This window comes from Panthera uncia, chromosome D4 (genome assembly GCF_023721935.1).
Source record: "Panthera uncia isolate 11264 chromosome D4, Puncia_PCG_1.0, whole genome shotgun sequence".
In the NCBI taxonomy this organism is placed as follows: Eukaryota; Metazoa; Chordata; class Mammalia; order Carnivora; family Felidae; genus Panthera; species Panthera uncia.
Window position 1 is genome coordinate 42,928,914 of NC_064807.1, and position 25,186 is coordinate 42,954,099.

The window sequence follows — 25,186 nt, forward strand, 5'->3', positions numbered from 1 at the left end:
GGTTTTGATGGTTTCCTGTCTCACATTCAGGTCCTTTATCCATTTTGAGTTTATTTTTGTGAATGGTGTGAGAAAGTGGTCTAGTTTCAACCTTCTGCATGTTGCTGTCCAGTTCTCCCAGCACCATTTGTTAAAGAGACTGTCTTTTTTCCATTGGATGTTCTTTCCTGCTTTGTCAAAGATTAGTTGGCCATATGTTTGTGGGTCTAGTTCTGGGGTTTCTATTCTTTTTTTTTTTTTTTTAATTTTTTTTTTCAACATTTTTTATTTATTTTTGGGACAGAGAGAGACAGAGCATGATTGGGGGAGGGGCAGAGAGAGAGGGAGACACAGAATCAGAAACAGGCTCCAGGCTCCGAGCCATCAGCCCAGAGCCTGACGCGGGGCTCGAACTCACGGACCGCGAGATCGTGACCTGGCTGAAGTCGGACGCTTAACCGACTGCGCCACCCAGGCGCCCCTGGGGTTTCTATTCTATTCCATTGGTCTATGTGTCTGTTTTTGTGCCAATACCATGCTGTCTTGATGATTACAGCTTTGTAGAAGATATAAAGAAATGGAAAGACATTCCCTGCTCATGGGTTGGAAGAATAAATATTGTCAAAATGTCAATACTACCCAAAGCTATCTACACATTCAATGCAATCCCAATCAAAATTGCACCAGCATTCTTCTCGAAACTAGAACAAGCAATTCTAAAATTCATATGGAACCACAAAAGGCCCCGAATAGCCAAATAAATTTTGAAGAAGAAGACCAAAGCAGGAGGCATCACAATCCCAGACTTTAGCCTCTATTACAAAGCTGTAATCATCCTATATCCATTTTAAATTGTTATTTATCTCTATATTGATTTGTAAGAGTTCTTTACATATTCTGGAAAATTTCTCTAATTAGATACATGATTTGCAAATATTTGCACATTCTGTCCATTGTCTTTTCACTTTCTTGATGGTATCACTCGTGGCATGGAAGTTTTTTATTTTGATGAAGTCCAGTTTTTTAAAATTTTTTCTTTTGTCACTTGTGCTTTTGGTATCCTGTGTAAGAAGGCTTTGTAGAATTCAAGGTCACAAATTTTTATTTTTTTTTAATAAATTTTACAGTTTTTTGTCTAACAGTTTTGTCATTCTAGCTCTCACATTTAAGTGTTTGATCCATTTCTTATATGTAGTATAAGGAAGGGATTCAACTTCTTTTTCTTTTGCATTTGATACCCAGTTGTCCCAGCACCATTTGTTGAAAAGACTGTTTTTTTCCTACTGAATTATCTTGGCACTCTTGTCAGAATCAGTTGACTGTAAATGTATGGGTTTAATTCTGCACTTCCCATGCCATTCCATTGGTCTATATGTTTACCTTTATAAGGGCACCACACTGTGCTGATGATTAGTTTTGTAGTAACTTTTGAAATGGGAGAGTGTGAGTCCTCCAACTTTGTTCTTTTTTTTCCATTTTGCTTTGTCTATACTGAGTCCCTTGCACCTCCATATGAATTTTAGGATCATGTTACAATTTCTTAAAAAAAATTTTTTTTAATGTTTATTTATTTTTGAGAGAGAGAACATGAGCAGGGGAGGGGCAGAAAGGGAGGGAGACACAGAATCCGAATCAGGCTCCGGGCTCTGAGCTGTCAGCACAGAACCCGATGCAGGGCTCAAACTCACGAGCTGTGAGATCATGACCTGAGCTGAAGTCGGACGCTCAACTGACTGAGCCACCCAAACACCCCTCACGTTACCAATTTCTATATAAAAAGGCAGCTAGGATTTAGATAGGAAGGAATTGTATTGATTCTGTAGATCTCTTTGGGAAATATTGACATCATACCAAATATTTTGTCTTCTTATCGTGGCTATGGGAAGTCTTTTTATTTATTAAATGCTCATGTCTAATTTCTTAAACTGTTTTGTAGTTTTAGTCAAAGGATTTTAAAGGTAAAGTTTTGACAGGAATTATGAAGGAAATTTTGTGGAAACATCTGAATACTTGATCTAGGAATCAACCTTGGGATGTTTGTGGTGTTGCCCCTTTCTTGTTTAATATGTTTCTTATAATAAGCAATAAAAAAATTAAGTTATTTGATCTTATTTGCTCTTAAAATTATATTCCAGCTTTGAAAAAATAGTTAAGAGATCTATAATTCCCAAAGTAATGATCTTACTTTTGGTTTGCAATTAAGATTTGAGAAACAGTAGAGGAACTCACACCCCCCCCCCATTTTTTTGTTGGTTTGTTTTCGAGAGGAAAGCCAGAATTATGTTTACTTACCTATCTACCTATTTCTCTCCTCCCTGCCATGCAGAGTTTTATATGAAGGGAAAGAAAGGCTTATTCCAGGATGCGAAGTGATCCAAGCCACACCCTATGGTCGCTGTGCCAATGTCAACAATAGTTCAACTACTTCACAAAGAATCTTTATCACTTATCGAAGAGCTCCTCTAATTCGACCCCAGAATTCCTTGGCTGTAACTGATATCTGTGTTATTGTAACCAGTAAAGGAGAAACCCCTCCTCATACTTTCTGCAAGGTTGACAAAAACTTAAATTGTGGAATGGTAAGAATAAAGTTGTTGCATGTGTACTCTTAACACCAACCCCCAAGAAGGATAATTTTTGGACTCCTGTTTATTATTGGGTGTATAATTTACTCTGTTTTTATTTTCATGTTTTTTAAAAATTATTTTTATCTCTCTTTTATGATTCATAGTAAGTTTTAAGATCCTTAGCTATCTGATTTTGGGAATAATTTCATTGAAAAAATAAATACTTAAAGTCAGGGATTTAAAAAATTTTTTTGGTATGTGCTAATATTGCCTATGTTACACACTAATATAGAGGTTTTGTTAGCTTTTGTGTTTTAGAGGTATCTTTATGGACAGCTCTAGGGAGACTGGATAGAGAACTCCCCTTATATTTATTTATTTTAATTATTGTAGTATTACATGGCTTTTTTTGGGGGATGCTTTTTTTTTTTTTTTTTTTTTTTTTTTTTTTAAAGACAGAGACAGAGTGTGAGCAGGGGAGAGGCAGAGAGAGAGAGAGAGAGAGGGAGGAGACACAGCATCTGAAGCAGGCTCTAGGCTCTGAGCTGTCAGCACAGAGCCTGACATGGGGCTTGAACCTACGAACTGTGAGATCATGGCCTGAGCTGAAGTTGGATGCTTAACTGATTGAGTCTTAAGCACCTCTGATTTATACTTCTGTGAGACTGAAGTCTACTACTGGGTCAGATTTATTTTGAAAAATATTTTTGGATAAATCTATTACTAGCTTTAATGTGATATAGGCAAAGATGTCTGATGTACCCATGGCTATTAGTCGAGACAGTTTGCCCCTGGAGGTAATGACATCATAGCTTCTCAGTTACCCCAGTCTTCCTTAGTTTGGGCCCTACGGCCCACTCAACTTTGTGCTGTTTCTTTCAAAGTGTCTGATTACACCATTCTAAACTTTTCAAAACTGTTTTTTTTTTTTTTAATCAATTTAATTTTTGTGGCAATGTTCTTTTACTCCTTTCTTTTAGTGTTCTGAACTTCATGTTTTGCTATTTTTTTATAGTCTGTAGTCTGTTTGATAAATGTATGTTTTACATAGACTTCAGTGAATAAATAGAATCTTTAGAAGACATTCAACAGAATTAATTTATTTTCACTCTTTGGTGTTCTTAAAAAATAATTTATATTTTACAGTGGGGTTCCAGTGTATTTCTGTGTTATAAGAAGTCTGTGCCTGCTTCTAATGCAATAGCATACAAAGCTGGTGAGTAAATTTAAAAAAATTTGTTACTGTAGTTATTGTTGTACATTAACATTTGGTTAGTTTCTGTAGTGTAGTGGTCATCACACTCACCTAACATTAACATTTGGTTGGAGGAGACGATGTATGCTCCCTTATGTAGTTTATGGGATTGGTCCATTCCTAAATTGAATTATCTATAATTTTAGCATGTAAAGGCTGTAAAGGCATAAGTTTTCTTAAATACATTACATATTACAAGATATATTAATATTACACCCCCCCTCCCGCAAACATGTTGTTAAGTAGAAATTTTCATCCCAGGTAAGCATTTGTGAAGTGAACATTCAAGCTTTTAGTCTACACTAAGACATTTAACAGTTCAGTGAAAAACTGCTTACTCTCTCTGACCTTTTATATTTTGGCAATCGGAAAGGTGTCAAACTGCATCTTTACTTCTTACATTTCCTTCTCTTATCTCTGTGTGTCTGATTTGAAACCACATGTTACTTGCCATGAAAGGTGGACTTGCTTCCTTTCTCCTTTGTTGCAAAGAATCAGCTATATGGAGGAGAGGAGGGCCTGAGAAACTTTTCTGCCATGAAGTGTTTGAGAAATCTATCGCCACATTCTTACTGCACAGTAAAGTGTCAAGGGCTGTAAAGATTTAAGTGTGACCTCTTCATCCCACTGGTATGGTGGGATAAAAACTGAAACTACAGGTATGCTCCAGTTGTAAATAGAAGATACTGGAATACTTCCTTGTGAAAAGAAGCAGTGTCAGTTACTTTTTGATCATGCACAGTTTTTATTTTATAATTATTATTGTTAATGTCTATTTATTTTGAGAGAGAGAAAGAGAGCGTGTGCAAGCCGGGGAGAGGGGCAGAGGGAGAGGGAGAGGGAGAGGGAGAGGGAGAGAGAGAGAGAGAGAGAGAGAGAGAGAGAGAGAATCTTAAGCAGGCTCCATGCTCAGTGCAGAGCCCAATGTGGGGCTTGATCTAACGACTGTGAGATCATGACCTGAACTGAAATCAAGAGTCGGACACTTAACCAACTGAGCCACCCAGCTGCCACAATTTTTGGAATAAAGTTTTACTTCAGGGAAGTCTGGCAAATCCCATATTGTCTTCTTAAAAATCTCAATTGTCTTCTTAAAGACATTCATGCTAATAAACCAGACCATGTAATTTTTAATATAAAAATGAAGGCAGCATCTAATAATTATAAATTTCAGTATCATTTTAAAATGTGATACTGGTAATACTGCTGTAATGTGTTGATTGTATGTGATTTCCTAAATTTGTCTGTGTGTTGGGAGGGGGGGGGAGTGGAAAAAGTATCATTTTAAAAAAGAAACCCTTATAGAAACAAAGTTTGTGAAAGTATTCAGGTGTTTGATTAAAGACATGTTTTTAGAACGTAGAGTTTTGCACACTGAATTTTAACTCAGAATTCTGCTACTGACTTTCAAGATTTTAACTTAGAGGTGGTCTGCCTATTAGAGACATCAGAGGCTAATGAACTGATGCTTTATAGCTACTTTATTCTGAAGGGGCTTTGTTATGCTTGCTAGAGTACCCCCTGCTCTTGCTTTGTTGGTCTCACATACTTTGTATTCAGCCACAAGATTTCTGTCTTGTTTACTTCTCATGTTGAATGCTTTTTATACTGCTGCTCTCTCAAGATGAGTTTAGGGGCTCTGATAATTTCTGTTGCCTTGGCATTATTTCATAACACTTACTCCTTCCCTGAATTTTTTACTGAAGTAGTTAGTAAATTTTCCTTTATGTTCCTTACCACTCTCCATAAGATGTTGTGGTATGTAGAAGAGAATACATTGAGGTTGGTGATCCTGTTGAATAGTTTTAGCTTGTATATTCAATACATTTTAATGTTATAATGAACTATAAGTCCATAATTTTTAAAAAATGGTAAATTTGTTAATTTATTTAAATTTCTGATATGGCAAGAGAAAAATTTATTTTGAAATTTCACACATAAATATTTCCATGAAATTTGCTATTAAAATATCCTATTAATATGTATCAGATATAATTTATGGGAAAGTAACTATTTAAAACTTTATTATTGTCTCTTTCTCCAAAAGGTTTAATTTTTAGATATCCAGAAGATGACTATGAGTCATTTCCACTCTCAGAATCTGTACCTCTCTTCTGCCTTCCAATGGGAGCTACTATTGAATGTTGGGATCCTCAAACCAAATATCCACTTCCAGTTTTTTCAACTTTTGTTCTGACAGGTTCTTCTGCTGAAAAGGTAGATTTTTTTCCTCTTTTATTAAACCTGTTTTGTCCCATGTTTTTAATTCCATAAAACGATTAATCTGATGTAAGTTTATTTGAATGTTAGGATTATTTGGACATGATATATTTTGGGTTAAATTTATACCATAATGCCCAAGGTGAGAAGTCAACATGACAATTGGTAACAGGATGCTGATACCTCTGGAACTTGTACAGAAGCAGATACAAAGTCTTTCTAGAGAGATACCCCTAAAACTCAAGCTTCAAGATAAGATTATAATAAAAGTTAGAAGACGTAAAGTCCATAGGAAGAATCAACAAGACACAGTACAAAGCTGGATTAAACCCTGAGGATGCCGAAATGATAGAATGACAATATGAAAAAAAACCCTGAATATATAATTGGACTGATTCAAATGAATCAGAGAAGAACAGTATATTTTGTGAAATGAATAGACAGCCTGAGAACAGAATTAGGTGTCTAGAAATGAAAAATACAGCCCTTAAAATTAAAGATTCAGCAAGTGGTTTGAACAGCAGATAAGACATACATGAAGGGGAAATTAATGAAGTGCAAGATAGGTTACCTCAAATGTGGCACAGAAAAACATAGAAAAGAGTTTAAAAATGTAGAGGATAGAATCAGAAAGACTAGTGGGTATTTAATGAATATCCTGAGGATCAGGATTCTCACTCAGTTGTCACTGAGGATCAGAAGACAAATAATATATTAAAATAGAGGGAGTAAGCAAAGATCGTTTAAACAGCATATAGAAAGTACTAGCCAGACTTCAGGAAAGTTGGCAGAGTAGGAGGATCCTGGGCTCACCTCTTCCCATGGATACAACTAGGTGACACTCATATCAGTGTAAATAACCCAGAAAACAGCCTGCCAGAATAAACTCCACAACTAAATGTCGAGAAGAGACCGCATAGAAGAGGGTAAGAAGGGCAGAGAAGTGGTTGGGAACAAAAGGGACCTATAGGACTGTCTGTGGGAGAGAGGGACATCACCAGCATGGAGAGGAGAGAGACCTCACACCTGGGAGCCTGTGTGGGTAAGATGAAGCCCCATAATATTTGGCTTTGAACACCAGAGGGGCTGAATTTCATGAGTTTCTTATTTCTTGAAAGAAATTTCAAGATTTTTTATAACCAATGGGACTTAAAGCCTGGAACTTTAAAAATCAGCAGGCTGGGTTTTAGGAGAGCGGGGAGAGTGATTGGAAATTGAGTCTCCACCCTTAGAGGGACAGCACAACAAACAGCCTGCAGAGATACTGCATTGAAGCAGCAGTTTGAAAAATGCCTGGGGCGTAGGGGAGGGAGAGTTAATTACTCCTGTCAGAGTGTATCCTGGAGGGATAGGTTTCCCTGAGGGACTTCTCCAGGAACAAAGGAGCTGACTGGTGCCATTTCCCTCCCCACCTCCCAGCTTAAACTGCACAGCCACCTATGGGAACTATTCACTATCGAAGTTGCTTATACTGCACTCTGCCTTCCCAGGCAGGCCTGCCTCAGCCCTGGTGCCATAAGTCCCTTACCCTAGAAGACCAACACAGGCCTTGCCAACTCCAAGTCTCCTGACACTGCATTTTGTGGGGCTTCGGTCCTGGTGGCAATGGCTGGTTACATCCTGTGGAGGATGTACATACTTTGTTAGAACTGAGCACCCTGCCTTTGCAGATCAGCCCCAGCTGGCCCTGGTCTTGGCAGTGCCTACACGTCCCCTGTGGAAGAGGGCTGTTGGAAAACTTACGGGCACTGTGTGCACCACCCTCCCGCCGAACATGTGCTTTGCAGATCACCAGGGCTGGTCTACGGTGGTGGAGGCATGTCCCCTCTGGAAGAGGACCAGTGCGCACCTTGTTAAAACCGCGTGGTCCACCCACTACTTTCAAGAGCAGGAGACTTAAGTGAGTTTCCTCACACAAATAGACACAGAATTAGACAAAATGAGGAAACAGGAATATGTTCCAAATGAAATGAAAGAACAGGACAAAACCACAGCAAGAGACCTAAGTGAAACTGAGATAAGTAATAGGCCTGATAGAGAATTTAAAGATTTTTAAAAAAAATTTTTTTTAACATTTATTTATTATTGAAAGAGAGAGTCAGAGAGTGAGCAGGGGAGGGGCAGAGGGAGAGGGAGACACAGAATCTGAAGCAAGCACAGAGCCCCACGCGGGGCTCGAATTCACAAACCGTGAGATCATGACCTGAGCCAAAGTCGGATGCTTAACCTACTGAGCCACCCAGGTGCCCCGGCCTGATAGAGAATTTAAAGTAACGATCACAAAGATACTCCCTAGCTGTGAGAAAAGAGTGGCTAACATCAGTGAGACTATTAAAAAAGAACAGTTCAGAGATGAAGAACACAAAAATTGAAATTAAAAATATACGAGGTGGAATAAATAGCAGTCTAGTGGAAGCAGAGGAATGAAATCGTGACCTGGAGGATAGAGTAATGGAAAGTAATCAAGCTGAGCAGGTGAGAGAAAAAAATTATGCAAAATGAAAATAGACTTGTGGAATTCCTCAGTGACTCTAAAAGCATAATAACATTCCTATTATGGTGATACCAGAAGAAGAGAGAGAAGGGGGTAGAAAATTTATTTGAAGAAATAATAGCTGAAAACTTCCTGAATCTGGGGAAGGAAACAGAAATCCAGATCTAGGAGGCACAGAGAAACCCCGACTTAATCAACCCAAGGATGTCCACATTAAGACACATAGTAAAGGGGCAAGAAGTAGTGATAAAGAATTTAAAAGCAGCAAGAGAAGACAGTTATGTGCAAGGGAAACCCTATAGGCTCTCAATGGATTTTTCAGCAGAAAATTTGCAGGTCAGAAAGGAGTGGCACGATACATTCAAAGTGCCGAATGGGAAAAATCTGCAGCCAAGAGTACTTTACTAGCAAGTCTCTCATTCAGAATAGGATAGATAAAGAGTTTCCCAGACAAACAAAAGTTAAAGGAGTTAAAGACCATTAAACCAACCCTACAAGAAATGTTAAATGGGACTCTGAGCAGAAAGGAAAGGCCATAAGTAAAAGTAAGAAAAGTAGGAAGCATAAAAGCAGTAAAAATAAGTATACCTGTAAAAATCAGTCAAGGGACTCATAAAATAAAAGGGTGTAAGGTATGACACCATATTCCTAAAATGTGATGAGGAGAGGAGTAAGGAATAGGATCAAACTTCAGCGACCATCCACTTAATATAGACTGTTATATGCAGAAGCTGTTATATTAAACTTAATCGTAACCACAAATTGTAAACCAGTAATAGATATGCAAAACATAAAGAGAAAGGAATCCATCTGTATTGCCAAAGAAAGAAAACTGTGAGAGAAGAGAGCAAGGGTAAAAAGGAATAGAGAGAACTACAAAAACATCCACAAAGCAAGTAACAAAATGACAATAAATATATACCTGACAATAATTACTTTGAATGTAAGTGGACTAAATGCTCCACTCAAAAGACATAGGGTAACAGAATGAATAAAAAAAGAAGACCAATTTGTATGCTGCCAAGAAGAGAGTCATTTCAGGCCTAAAGACACCTGCAGGTGGAAAGTGAAGGAGTGGAGAAGCATTTATCGTGCAAATAGATGTCAGAAGAAAGCAGGTGTAGCAATACTTATGTCAAATAAAATAGACTTTAAAACAAAAAGACTGTAACAAGAGACAAAGAAGGGCACTATATAATAATAAAGGGGACAATCCAACAAGAAAATATAACAATTGTAAATATTTATGCATCCAATATGGGAGCACCCAAATACATGAAACAAGTAATAAACATAAAGGCACTAATCAATAGTAACACAATGATAGTAGGGTACATTAACACCCCACTTACAACAATGGACAGATCATTGAAACAAAATCAGTAAGGACACAGTGGCTTTGAATGAAACATTGGACCAGATGGATTTAACAGATATATGCAGAACATTCTATCCTAAAAGAGCAGAATACACATTCTTTTCAGGTACGCATGGAACATTCTCTGGAAAAGATCACATGTTAGGCCACAAAACAAGTCTCAACAAATTCAAAAAGATCAAAGTCATACCATGCATCCCTTTTGACTACAACATAATCAAACTAGAAATTAGCCATCAGAAAAAAACTGGAAAGAGCACAAATACATGCAGCTCAAATAATATGGTACCACTAAACAATGAATGGGTCAACCAAAGAATCAAAGAAGAAATAAAAAAGTACACAGAAACAAATGAAAATGAAAGCACAACAGTCCAAAATCTTTGAGATGCAGCAAAGAGGTTCTAAGAGGGAAGTTTAATACCAATACAGATCTTCCTCAAGAAGCAAGAAAAATCTCAAACAACCTAACCTTACACCTAAAGGAGTTAGAAAAAGAACAAACAAAAAAACCCCAAACCAGCAGAAGATTAGATTAGATAATAAGATTAGAACAGAAATTGGGGCGCCTGGGTGGCTCAGTCGGTTAAGCATCCGACTTCAGCTCAGGTCATGATCTCACGGTTTGTGGGTTCGAGCCCCGCATCGGGCTCTGTGCTGACAGCTCAGAGCCTGGAGCCTGTTTCAGATTCTGTGTTTCCCTCTCACTCTGCCCCTCCCCCACTCGCACTCTGTCTCTCTCTGTCTCAAAAATAAATAAACATTAAAAAAAATTAAAAACAAAAAAGATTAGAACAGAAATAAATGATATAGAAACTAAAAAAACAGTAGAACAGATCAATGAAACCAGGAGCTGGTCCTTTGAAAAGATCAACAAAATTGTAAATTTCTAGCCAGATTCATTAAAAAAAGAAGAAGAAAAAAGAGGACTCCAGCAAAATCAGAAATGAAAAAGGAGAAATAGCAACCAACACCACAGAAATCCAAAGAATTATAAGAGAATATTACAAAAAATTATATGCCAACAAACTTGTCAACCTAGAAGAAGTGAATAAACTCCTACAAACATATAACCTCCAGAAATGGAATCGGGAAGAAACAGAAAATTTGAACCAACTGATTACAAGCAATTCAATTGAATTGAATCAGTAATCAGAAAACTCTTAACAAACAAAAGTCCAGGACCAGTTGGTTTCACAGGCACATTCTACTAAACATTTAAAGAGAGTTAGTATCTATTCTTCTCAAACTTTTCCCAAAAATAGAAGAGGAAGAAGAAGGAAAACTTCCACATTCATTCTGTAAGGCCAGTATTACTTTGGTACCAAAACCAGATAAAGATACTACCAAAAAAATATATAGGCCAATATCTCCGATGAACATACATGTAAAAATTCTCAATTAAATATTAGCAAACCAAATCCCACAATACATTAAAAAAATTATTCACCCCAATCAGGTAGGATTTATTCCAGAGATGCAAGGGTGGTTCACTATTTGCAAATCAATCAACGTGATATATTACATTAGTAAGAGGAAGGTTAAAAACCACATGATCATTTCAATAGGCGCAAAGTACAACATCCATTTGTGATAAAAACCCTCAACAAAGTAGGGTTAGAAGGAGCATACGTCACCATAATGAAGGCCCTGTATGAAAAACCGACAGGGAAAAATAGAGCTTTTCTGCCAAGGTCAGTGGACAAGGATGTCCACTCTCACAGCTTATTCAGCATAGTATTTGCAGATCCTAGCTGCAGCATTCACACAACAAAAAGAAATAAAAGGCATCCACATCAGCAAGGAAGAAGTAAAACTTTTACTATTTTCAGATGGCATGACACTATATATATAAAATGGAGATTTCACCAAAACACTACTAGAATTGATAATGGAATTCAGTAAAGTTGAAAGATACAAAATGTGCAGAAATCTGTTGTATTTCTATACACTAATAATGAAGCAGCAAAAGGAAAAATTAAGAAAATCCCATTTACAAATGCACCAAAAATAATAAAATACTTAGGAATAAGCATAACCAAGGGGTGAAAGACCTGTACTCTGAAAACTATAAACATTGATGAAAGAAATTGAAGGTGACACAAAGAAATGGAAAGACATTCCATGCTCTTGGATTGGAAGAACAAATACTGTTTTTTCTTAATATTTATGTATTTATTTTGAGAGAGAGAGTATGTACACATACATGTGCAGAGAGAGAGAGAGAGAGAATCCCAGGCAGGCTCTGTGCTGACACAGGGTTTGATCCCCCAAACTGAGATCATGACTTGAGCTGATATCAAGAGTCGGACGCTTTAACGGACTGGAGCCACCCAGGCGCCCCAGAACAAATCTTGTTAAAATGTCCATACTACCCCAAATAATCTACAGGTTTAATGCAATTCCTATCAATATACCAACAGAATTTTTCACAGAACTAGAACAAACAGGCCTCACATTTGTATGGAACCATAAAAGACCCTGAATAGCCAAAGCAATCTTGAAATAGAAAAATAAAGTTGGAGATAATCACAGTTCCAGATTTCATGTTATACTACAAAGCTGTAGTAATCAAAAGAGTATGGTACTGATGCAAAAACAGACACACAGATCAATGGAACAGCATAGAAAGCTCAGAAATACACCCACGACTGTATGGTCAATTCCTTGACAAAGGAGGCAAAACTATGCAATGGGAAAAAGTCCCTTTAGCAAATAGTGTAGGGAAAACTGTAGGTATATGCAAAAGAATGAAACTAGATCACTTTCTTAACCATGCATGAAAATAAACTCAAAATGGATTAAGGACCTAAATGTGAGACCTGAAACCATAAAGATCCTAGAAGAGATCATAGGCATGATTTCTCTTACATTGGCCATAGCAACATCTTTCTAGATAGGTCTCCTGAGGCAAGAGAAACAAAAGTAAAAATAAGCTACTGGGACTACATCAGAATAAAAACTTTTTGTTTTTTATTGTTTCAAAGGAAACAACCAACAAAACTGATAGACAACATACTGAATGAGAGAAGATATTTGCAAATGACATCTGTTAAGGGTTAGTATCCAAAATGTATAAAGAACTTACACAACAGCAAAAAAAAACAAAAACAAAAAAAAACAACAAAAAAAAACCCCCACAAATAATCCAATTTGAAAATAGGCAGAAGACATGAACAGACATATCTCTGAAGAAGACATACAGATGGCCAATAGGCACATGAAAAGATGCTCAGTATCACTCATCATCAGAGAGATGCAAATCAGAACCACAGGATTTCATCTCACACCTGTCAGAATGGCTAAAATCAAACACAAGAAACAACAAGTGTTGGTGAGGATGTGGAGATAAAGGACCTCTCTTGCACTGTTGGTGGGAATGTACACTGTACAGCCACTGTAGAAAACAGTATGGAGGTTCCTTGGAAAATTAAAAATAGAATTACCTTATAATCCAGTAATCCCATTACTGAGTTTTTACCTAAGGAGTACGAAAACACTAATTCAAAGGGATGTATGCACCCCTGTGTTCACTGCAGCAGTATTTAAGTAGCTAAATTATTGAAGCAGTCCCAAGTGTCCTTTGATAGATGAGTGGATAAAGAAGTGGTATGTGTGTGTGTGTGTATGTGTGTACACACACATACACACACACACACACACACACACACACACACACACAGTGCAATGTTGTCCAGCCAGAAAAAGAATGAAATCCTGCCATTTGCAACAACATGATGCATCTAGATCATGATGGATCTAGAGTATAATGCTAAGCGAAATATGTCAGAGAAAGAACAAATACCATATAATTTCACTCATAATGTGGAATTTAAAAAACAAAACAAGTGAACAAAGGGGGAAAAAAAGAGACAAGCCAAAAAACTAGACTCTTATCTGTAGAGAACAAGCAGATGGTTATCGGAGTGGAGGTGGGTCGGAGTACAGGTGAAATAGGTAAAGGAAATTAAGAGTTCACTTATCTTGATGAGCAACTGAGTAATGTATGGAATTGCTGAATCACTTTATTGTACACCTGAAACTAATATAACATTGTATGTTATATTAAAAAAAAGTACTAGTCATAAAAGATGAATAAATGGACCTCACTGGAATAGAAAAAATTCTTCATAAAAAGACAGCATTAAGAAGGTGAAAGCGCAGCCACAGACTGGGAGAAAATAATGCAGTGTGTATATATATTCAACAACAGCCTCATACCCAGAGTATATAAAGAACTTCTGCATTATCAGCACGGAAGAGAAAACTCTGTGGCTCAGCAGTTAAACCCCTGAGCATATCCCAAGGGAAGTGAGTGTATATAATTTCCAAAACACATGCATATGCTTTATTTTTAATAACCAATAATTCAAAACATGTATAAAGCAGTAATAATGACATAAATGATAATTTAAAACAAAAAGATGGCAAGAAACAATATTAGGAAATAAAAAGTAAAACTATGAATATAGTAGAAATGTAAGCATTAAAAACTCTCAGGAAATTTGATAAAATAGTTTATTGAAAAGTATAACTAACCAAAGCTGACTCTTGTGGCTCAAACAGGACACATCTGTAGGCTGTAAGTTTAAAACCACTGCATTAATAATGAAGTTTAAGTATCCAGCATAGTGTCTGGAATGTAAGTAAAATATGCACTGAATGAATGCCAATACTATATTAACTGGGTTGCTTACAACTAAGGTAAGTCTTTAGCTAATAATTATTTACAGTTTATCTCATTGAAAGCAATAAATACAAATGAAGATTTTAAGATCTTCAAATGCGTAAGAGTCACTAAATTTACTTTGATTGAGGGCACCTGGGTGGCGTTGTGGATTAAGTGTCCAACTTCAGCTCAGGTCATGATCTCACGGTTTGTGAGTTTGAGCCCCGTGTCGGGCTTTGTGCTGACAGCTCAGATCCTGAAGCCTGCTTTAGATTTTGTGTCTCCTTCTCCCTCTGACCCTGCCCTGATTGTGCTCTGTCTCTCTCTGTCTAAAGAAACGTTAAAAAATAATAATAAATAAATGTTAAAAAAAAATAAATTTACTGTGATTGGTAGAAAACAACAAGGCCTCATTGAGAAGCTTTTGTCATATTGTTTGTAAAAAAAAAAAAAAAAAAAAAAAAAATCTGAGATCATTGGGGCTCCTGGGTGGCTCAGTTGGTTAAGCATCTGACTCTTGATTTGGGCTGAGGTCACGATTTCACAGTTCATGGATTCCAGCCCTGCATCAGGCTCTGCTCTGTGTCAGAATTCTTGGAATTCTCTTTCCCTCTCTCTCTGCCCCTACCCCATTTGTTTTCTCTCTAAATAAATAAATAAACTTAAAAAAAAATCTCTGAGATCATTGAAATAATTGTATCTGGGAGTGTTGTATTTGTAAAGATAAGGGTTAATGCAGTACACACACACTGTATGTGTAGTGATGTGCGTGTGTATATGTGTGTGTGTGTCTGTATGTGTATATATATATGTGTGTGTGTGTGCGTGCATATATATATACATATATGTATACACATATACATACACATATACATGGCTATTTATACATATAGTGACTAAATAGTTATAAGATTTATAAAAGAAAAGTATCACTGTTTCCAGAACTTTTTCATTACCTTAAACAGCAGCTTCCTCCACCTTTACTCCTGATTCCTGGTAATCTCTACTCTAATTTCTATGAATTTGCCTGGTTTAGGTATCTCATATAAATGGAATCATATAATATTTGTCCTTTTGTGTCTGGCTTATTTCACTTAGTATAATATTTCTGAGGTTCATCCATGTTGCAGTATCAGAATTTCATTCCTTTTTAAGGATGAATAACATTCCATCACGTGTATATACCATGTTTTATCCATTCATCTGTTGGTGGACAGTGGGTTGTTTTCACCATTTGGCTATTGTGAATGATGCTGCTATGAACATTGGTGTGCAAGTATCTGAGTCCCGGCTTTCAATTCTTTTGGGTATATTCTTACTAATTGAATTGCTGGATTATATGGTAATTCTTTTTTAAATTTTGGAGAAGTCACCAAACTGTTTTCCACAGCAGCTATGCCATTTTATATTCCCATCAGCAGTATTTGAGATTTTTCTTATCATTTGTCATATGCCCTCTAAACTAGTGTTTCTTTTGTATTGAGAGATAAAGAGAAATTTTTAAAAGCAAACTCAAATCTTGTAATGGAATTCTGTTTTACTCTGTAGGTATATGGAGCTGCCATCCAGTTTTATGAACCTTATTCTCGGGAACTTCTGACAGAGAAACAGCTTATGCAGCTGGGCCTCTTGACCCCCGTGGAGAGAAAAGTAGTCTCCAAATCCATCAATTCAAACAAATGCATTTGTTTACTCTCACACTGGCCTTTTTTTGAAGCTTTTAGAAAATTTCTCATGTTTATCTACAAACTTTCTGTGTCTGGACCACATCCTCTTCCCATTGAAAAGTATGTATGATGATAAGAAAGATGTCTGGTAGAAAAGCTGGTTGTATATGTGTACATTTCATTGTTTACCTGACTTAAGCAAAAAAATTGAAAGGGAAGAAGAGTCACAGTCACCTTACTTTTTACTTGTTCCCTTCTACACCTGAGTCATTGATTTTAAAACTGAGGAGTGGTAGTTAGAATGATCAAATAATAATCTTTTGAAGATTCAGCTGAGGAAGAACTCATTATACAGTGTATTGTCTGTGTTCTTCCTGTATATTCTCTAATAACGAAGAGAAAAATAACTATTGACACACACACACACCCACCCACCCACCCACCCACCCAAACCATATAAATGGCATTCCAGGTTCTAACTATAAAGCATCTCAAAACTGATGTAGAAATTAAGAAGGGTGAGTTAATTGATGCCAGAAGTGAGGTTTGGGTTTTAGTGTTGAGAGACTGTCCTTATTTTCCACTTGATTTGTAATTCCCTTTGTCATGGAAATCTGTTGTAAGCAAGAAGAATATATGTGGAGCCACTGCCTTTTAAAAACCACATCTTGGGGCGCCTGACCGGCTCAGTGGGTAGAGCATCCTACTCTTGATCTGAGGGTCACGGGTTCAAGACCCACACTGAGTGTAGAGATTATTTAAAAAAAAAACAACATCTTTTCAGACTTCTAGTGGCACACTGGCTTTTGTGGATTGTAGTAAGTGCTTTATTTATCCTCCTAACAAACCTGGGCATGTTCAGAGCTTGGTGGAAATGTATTATAGTGTGGATAAACATGGATTTTTCATACAATTTCAGAAATTTCACATTACAGCAGAAAGAATATCAGCGAAGGATTCTAGGTAGTAGAAGGATAGGGCAGTTCTCTGTAGGTTTTAAAATAATGCTGCTCAAAAAGTATCTTAAGAAAGTAGTAAAGTACTGTGCTTAAACTTACCACAATTTGGTGTAGAAATATGGGTTCAGCTTTCATGCTGTACTCTTGGAATGCCAAACTAATAGTTCATAGTTCTAGGTTTAACTTTCAGCTTTCAGATTAACTTAAAATTGTTTGAAATAAAACTTAATGTTAGGGACAAGTTAGCATCCTTTTGAAAAATTGAGGTTCTATGAATAGTTTGAGGAAATAAAATTAGGGTATGTGATCAATATTTTTTTCTCAGTTGCATGTTAGTGGCTCCTAAGAGCTCAAAGCTTTGAAGAAACTTAAGCATTATTTGTAGGTGGAGAAATAGAGAGGCAAGTGGTTTGCTCAGAGTTATAGTAAAAGAACTATATTGATTAAATTACTATTTAATTAATATTAATTACTTATTAGGATTAAATTGTATTGTATCACAATTGCTCACCGTACTGGCACTGGTATCAGAACAATAAAAATAAGCTTCTTTCATGAAAAGTATATTTGTGTTACTCTTATTTTCCTTGCAATATTAAGGTATATTAATATGGACTTTTAATAAGGAAATACATTGTACATTTCAGAAGTTTAGTGGGATGAGTACATTTATTTGCGCTAAGGATATTTATTTAGCATAAGTTTTAGGTCAGTGGCTTTGTCAGATCTAGGATGATATATCTAATAATATATTTAATATACTTAGAATTTGTTAAAATCTAAACATTTTAGAAAAGTAATTATGATCTGTATTTCACCTTTTTTTTCAGGCATATTTCACACTTTATGCAAAACATCCCTTTTCCTTCAGCACAAAGACCAAGAATCCTTGTACAGGTAATCAGAACAAGTCCATTGGAGGACGATCTGCATTATGTTCATTCTCGTCATTGCAGAGTCAATTCTGTGGCCCCTTGAGTTTGAGGCAGAGCAACATGTGTTCATAAAGGCCTGGAATCTCCTGTATTTTATATTTTATCTGGGTGCACACAGTTGGCATAATTATAATCTTTGATTCATGACATTATCACCATTGACCTGTGCATGCCATTTATGTAGCTGATTTTAATAATGTAATTAAAATAGAGCAACTAATAAATATTAAATATAAAGTGATTTGTGGTTGGAGGGAAAAAGTGAAATAGTCTGTAGTGGTCTTCACATTTTCTGTGTTAAATGACCAGTTTCTTTTTATTTCCAATCAGTGGCAGACCTATATAAGTATACAGCTTGTTCCATTTGCACCTTACCATGTGAGACTAGTGTAGACATGAACATGTCTGTACCCTGTCCAGAGACATGAGTCCTCTGATCACGTACTTGGATGTGGGAGCAGCGTCTTATTGCCGTAAAAGCTTCTAAATGGCTTGCTCTCCATTTATATACTATCTTTTCCTGGGCCAATAACAATTTGCAGACTGACACTTTGAGTATCATTGATATGTAGGGGCAAGCTATTGTAAATTTTTTTCTAAGATGTTATCAACTTTATGTGTGATATGGTGGCGTTAAGTCAAATACTGTTGATCTTGAATGTACTTCAGTTCAGCAAGTATATACTTCAGTTCAGAAAGTATTAATATATAGTAATCAAGCCAAATGCTTACCAGTCTGTAGAGTAAATAAACTTCAAGCTTTTAAAAAGCAATTATTCCATAATTTAAAGATAACTATTATAAATAATTAACTGAATCCAAATTCAGTTGAATTAACCATTTAATTTAAAAGACCTAAAATAATACCTCTGAGTAAATACAGCTATTGTTTAATAGCTTACTACATTTCCAAAACTATGTCAGTTTGCCTATTAAACTATTTTCTGTTTTACCTGATGTAAATATTTAGGTTTCAAGATTGGCTTGATTAATTCATCTTTTTTTTTTTTTTTTTAAGCTTTCAGTCCATGATGCATTAATATTATCACAGCCAGTTTCTACACCTTTACCATTAAGGTAATTATTAATGGTATCTAAAATGATATATTCATTCACTTGGAGCAGAATGCTTGAAAATATTTTAATAAAGTTAAGTGTTATCTTTTACATTAGTATAGCCTTCATATTTCTATCTTTGATAGCTGGGTGGATGGTGGGCCATTCACCATTTTAAAAATGGAATATTTAAGAGAGTTGCAAGATTGGGTGTGGGGAATACCTCCCTCTTCCCCATCCCCTCTATCCAGTTTGTAGCTAAATATTCAAAGTGAACTGATTTTATCCTCCCCAAATGTCTCGAATCTCTTATGTTCTGTTTATCTGCATCAAAAGTCCAGGATAGCATGATCTCTCACCTGGACAACTTCATTATTAACCTTTTAACTGGTATCCTTCTGTTCTTCCTTCATTTCTTTATCCACACTGCAGCCAGGTGTTCTTTTGAGAATGTAAATATAATTTGTGTCATTTCTATTTTGACATAATCTTTTGACCCTTCCCTACTATGCTTTAGTCACAATAGGTGTATTTCAATTTTGCAGACATCACGGTAGCTTTTTCTTGCCTCATTGCCTTTGCATGTGTTGGCTTCTCCCCAACCCCACCTCCAAATGGTAGTTCTTTGGGAAAATCTTCCCTGATAAACTCTCCTCTCATTACTAAAGGTTGAGACTGAAACATTGTTAGACTAGCTCAATAAATTTGCTACTTCTCAGTGATAACTACATCAGGTCTTGAAATTAACATTAGACTCTCAGTCTGTTAATATTTAGGAAATAGTTTATAAGCAAATCTTAACATATTTTAGCAAAATAGTTCATCTTTTTTTCTTTTCTCTTAGTGGAGCCAACTTTAGCACCTTGTTAATGAATCTGGGTCCTGAGAATTGTGCAACACTGCTGCTCTTTGTTTTACTTGAGAGTAAGATTCTGCTACATTCTCTTAGGCCAGCTGTGTTGACTGGAGTAGCTGAAGCTGTTGTAGCTGTAAGTATAGAATTTTCCTTATAGTACAGGATTACTGGTGGGACATTTTTACTCTAAAGGGAAATTTCCTTCAATGAAAGCAACTTTGAAATTACCAGTAAAAGTTTAACATAAATACAATAGAGCGGCAAAGAGAAATAGTAAGTATAAAGAAAGAAAGTGATTTCTGTTTGAGACAAAATTTTAGTTTCTGATTTTTCATATATTTGAGTGGTTCAGAGAATCTATATGATTATAGAATAGTAAACTTGTGAATGAAGCTTATTGTATTAAATGAGAGGCTGTGATCAATTTCATCTGCCCCAAAATTATGCAAATGAATTGCACATTTAATTACTCTCAGTTTTAACTTTTAATCACTGTGAGCCAATAACATAGGAAATTCTAAGTGATTGTGAAATAGGATAATGTACTAATGCTTAGCTATTAGGTAAAACATAAATAAAATTAAATCGAGTCCTCTGTGTTTTGATGGCTTCCCATTACAATTAAAGGTCTGATCATATAGGCTTTATAGATCATAGTGTAGAATTTTGGGTGTTCCATTTCTCCAAATTTATTTTCCATTGCATATTTAATTTAAAATAGTTGACTGTCCTGTCTTCCATTTTAAGAATGTAACTCTCATGGAATAAATACCTAGTCTCTTTATTATCCTTGTGTCCTCAGCGCTTACCACAGCTAAATAACAAGGAATAGGCATCCAATAAACACCTGTTAAATCAGCAAATGAGGTATGTCTCTGAGACCTTAATCTGGTCAGAGAAATGCTACTAGGACTGAAAAACATAGTAACCATGTGAGATAGTTTATAGGGGGCATATATCCTCATTGCATATTAATTTTCCAAACCTCCACAGTTGCATATGAAAGCAAAAGCCATTATAACATGAAAATATTTGTTAATAAACTGACCAGTTTTATGAAGTTCCCACTGCTTCTCATAAAACATTAGTGTTTATTTACGTTCCTTTGTCAGAATCTTTGTGGCCCAGTCTCTTGATTGATTTCAGCAATACAGTGCAAGAACAGGTGGAAAAATTGTAATGTGAAATTGGAATTCTTATGCAAAATGCAAGATTGCATGAAATTTGTGTAAGTGATGTTGGAGAACTGCCTGAAATGCATGCAAAACCATTAAAGAGAAAATGGAAAGGAGTGATGAGAGGATAAATTCTTCAAAAGGAGAATGAATATCAAAGAATTAATGGAGCTCCATTTGTAAAAATGCCCCTATTTATGATTGAGCTGTAAAAGGTCAAAGGTGAATACAAGGGTGTCACATTTTGCTGTTAGATAGTTTTGTTGTAAAAAATTTTTTTTTAATTTTTTTAACGTTTATTTATTTTTGAGACAGAGAGAGAGCATGAACAGGGGAGGGTCAGAGAAAGAGGGAGACACAGAATCTGACATAGGCTCCAGGCTCTCAGCTGTCAGCACAGAGCTGGACGCGGGGCTCGAACCCACGGACCACGAGATCATGACCTGAACCAAAGTCGGACGCTTAACCGACTGAGCCACCAAGGCATCCCTAAAAATTTTTTACATAGTTGCAGGTGTAACATATGTTGAATAGAACATGTTTTTACTGAATGTGTCTGAAGTCCTTGCAAGGTCCTGTGGGAGTGGCTCTTTCTGGCTGCTCTCTGATCTCATTCCCTGCTACTCTGCCCCCTTGCTTACTCTGCTTGAGCAAGTAGCTACTCCTGAAGCATGTTAGGCACGCCCATAACTTAAGGCCTTTGCTCTTGAAAGCACCCTTCTCCTAGATGTCCCATTGGCTGAATCCCATACCTCCTTCAGGTTTAGGCTCAGTTGTCATTTTCTTAATAAGGTCTAACTTGTTTGACCTATTTAATGATATAACCTACTCTCCTCTTTCCTATTATGAACTCTAATGCCCTTAAGTTGGCTTTACTTTTTCTTTTTCCATAGCACTTAGCATTTCCTGATATGGGATATATATACTTTTTTATTTTGTCCTCTGTTGATTTTCTGGCTCTTTCTGCTAGACCAAGTGGTGGCAAACTATGGCCCACTGGTCAAATCCTGCTTGCAACCTGTCTTTGTAAATAAAGTTTTACCGGAACATAGGCCATTTATTTACACAATGCCCATGGCTGCTTTCATGCATGGAGACAAAGTTAAATATTTATGAGAGCCCATATTGCTCACAAGGCCTAAAATATTTCCTATCTTTCTTGTACAGAAAAAGTTTGCTGACTTTTTTTCTACACCATAAACCTCACGAGGGCAGCACTCTTTGTTTTACTCACTGTTCTAGCCCCATCGAGAACAGTGCTTGGCTCAAACTAAGTGCTGGAATATTTGATAAGTAAATAAATGGTTGAAGATAAAATCCTAATTCTAAATAACTATCTGGAATAACCGGCAGATGTAATAAATGCTATAGGCATTTCTTTGGGGTGAGTGATAAGTGGATAAGGTATATAGCAAGGATTTTTATAGTAGAGGAAAAATTTTATCATCAGTGATTAGAATTTTCATATTAGCTGGTAATTAAAATTTTAATCTTTTTTTTAACTTATCGAAACTTTTTTTTTAAAGCACATATGATACAATTAAAGTATAGCTTTGTAAAAAGCTGATAGATTCTTAAGATATGTTTTATATTGACTGGTATTTTTTTAAGATGCCAAGCTTCACGGAAGTTGAATCATTTTATGTTTATTTGAGTAGGAAATTTTTTTGTTGAAATTTTCAGCTGACTATTGCCATTTTCAAGAGAATCAATTTAATTTTTTTCAGTCCTTGGAGTTTTAGTTGGATTTTAGTCAAAGGTTATTTTGAAAATTAGTCGATGGATGAAATGCATAAGAGTTAAAGATCATGAGTTTGTTTTATAAGTTTTGGGGGCAGTTTTCTCTCTCTGTTTTGACTTTTTCCAAAAAAATGTTGGATGTGGGTTTTGTATGGCATCAGAAGAATTAACATGCAAAGAGCTGTTAGCATTTTTATTGTGCTTGTGATAATTGTCATGTGTGAGGATTTAATCACATTGGTTCATGGTGTTGCTTAGTAATATTTTATAGTCATTTGGTTTTTGGAATGAAGTGTAAGATAAAAGAAACTAGACTGTACTGCTTTTAATGGTCACTTTCAGTAATATTAGTTAATTACATACCTTTTGTTGCAAATTTCAAATTTGGTTAATTTTTTAACGCTTTTTTCCCAGATGATCTTTCCATTTCAGTGGCAGTGCCCGTACATTCCCCTTTGTCCTCTGTCACTGGCGGCAGTGCTTAGTGCACCTTTACCATTTATAGTTGGGGTCGACTCCAGGTATTTTGATCTTCATGACCCACCACAAGATGTTGTTTGCATTGACTTGGATACAAACATGTTATATGTGTAAGTAGATTCTTTTTATATTCTCTCCCATTTGTATCCCCACCCCCCACCATATGTAGTTGTTGCAGCTTTTTGAAAACATCTAGAAACATGGTATTTTTTAAGATTGATAATAAATTCTCAAATTTAGTACAATGATTCTCAATGAAGGCAGGAATCAGAATCCTGGAAAGTTTGAAAAAGAACATGTTCAACATTATAATATTTTGAAAACAGTGTTGGCAGAAAAGATGGATTTGAAAAAAAAGGATAAACACTGCTTTCAGGTCTCAAGAGATGATATGCTTTCTAGCTTTAATTCAAAATCCTTATGTAAGCTTTTAAAAAATGACTTTAGTCAGAATATAGGATAATATTAGGCTGTTTCCTTAGTGGTCAAGATTTGAATTTTTTAAGGATCTATTTTGTTGCGGAGAAATCGATTTTTTTTTTAAATGTTTATTTTTGAGAGAGAGAGACAGAGCACAAGCTGGGGAGGGGCAGAGACACACACACACACACACACACACACACACACACACACACACACACAGAATCCGAAGCAGGCTCCAGGCTCTAGGCTCTGAGCTATTAGCACAAAGCCCGAAACAGGGCTCGAACTCATGAACTGTGAGATCATGACCTGAGCTGAAGTTGGTCACTCAGCCAACTGTGAATTATACTACATAGATCTTTTTACATATTTTTAATAGACTTGGCAGTTTTCTCCATAAAGACTATGCACACCTTTTGTTAGACTTATTAATTCCTAAGTACGGTGTGTTTTTTCTTGCCACTTTTCTGTTAGTTGCTGCGGTATAGAAATGCTGTTGGTTTTCATGTAGTAGTCTGCCTCACAGCAGCTTAATTGAATTCTTCTCTTTTGTCTGTAGATTCTCTTCAGTTTTCTGGCTGTAAACAATCACATCATGTACAATCCTTACATACTTTTGTTTATTGTATTTTTTTTTTTGAGAGAGCGAGCAATTGTGAGTGGAGGAGGGGCAGAGGGAGCAGAAGAGAGAGAATCTGAAGCAGGCTCCATGTTCAGGGCAGATAGAACCCAATGCTGGGCTGGATCTCATGACCATGAGATCATGACCTGAGCTGAAATCAAGAGTCGGACACTTAACAGACTGAGCCATCTAGGCGCTCCAGTCCTTACATATTTTTAAATTTGTCTTAATTCTCTGGCTAGGATCCTAACGTAGTATTGAATAGAAGTAGTCATAGCTGGTATCTTGTCTCCTTCCTAATTTTAAAAGGAATGCTTTGAGCACGTCGTTATTATTATGATTACTGCTTTAAGCAAGAATTGACATCTGGTCCATGGCTGTTTGTGTAACTAAAATTACAAAATTCACTCATTTACATATTCTGTGGGGCTGCTTTCATGCTGTAATGATACATTTGAGAAGTTGTGACAGAGGCCCTGTGGTCCTCAAAACACAATATTTAATATCTGACCTTTTATAGAAAAGGTTTGCTAATCCCATTCTAGGGTTTTGATAGCTTAATAATAAATGAACTTAAACCTTCCACTTGTACATAATGATTAAAAAAAAAACCTTTTAAGTAGGTGTTGAATTTTATAACACTTTTGTATAAATATTGAGATATGCATTGTTTCTCCTTTGTTTTCTGTGTGGTAAATTACATTATAAATC

At 36.1% G+C, this 25,186-nt stretch overlaps 1 protein-coding gene across 1 annotated transcript in view; it reads left to right on the forward strand.

Annotated features, from left to right (window-relative positions):
• DENND4C (DENN domain containing 4C) overlaps positions 1-25,186 on the forward strand; it is a 127,561-nt gene that overhangs the window by 46,236 nt on the left and 56,139 nt on the right. Inside the window, exons 3-10 of the mRNA XM_049620074.1 lie at positions 2,306-2,558; positions 3,693-3,762; positions 5,849-6,018; positions 16,111-16,349; positions 18,019-18,085; positions 19,142-19,200; positions 20,024-20,168; positions 23,365-23,540. Of these exons, the coding sequence (XP_049476031.1) occupies positions 2,306-2,558; positions 3,693-3,762; positions 5,849-6,018; positions 16,111-16,349; positions 18,019-18,085; positions 19,142-19,200; positions 20,024-20,168; positions 23,365-23,540 (1,179 nt within the window). The remainder of the gene's footprint in view (positions 1-2,305; positions 2,559-3,692; positions 3,763-5,848; positions 6,019-16,110; positions 16,350-18,018; positions 18,086-19,141; positions 19,201-20,023; positions 20,169-23,364; positions 23,541-25,186) is intronic.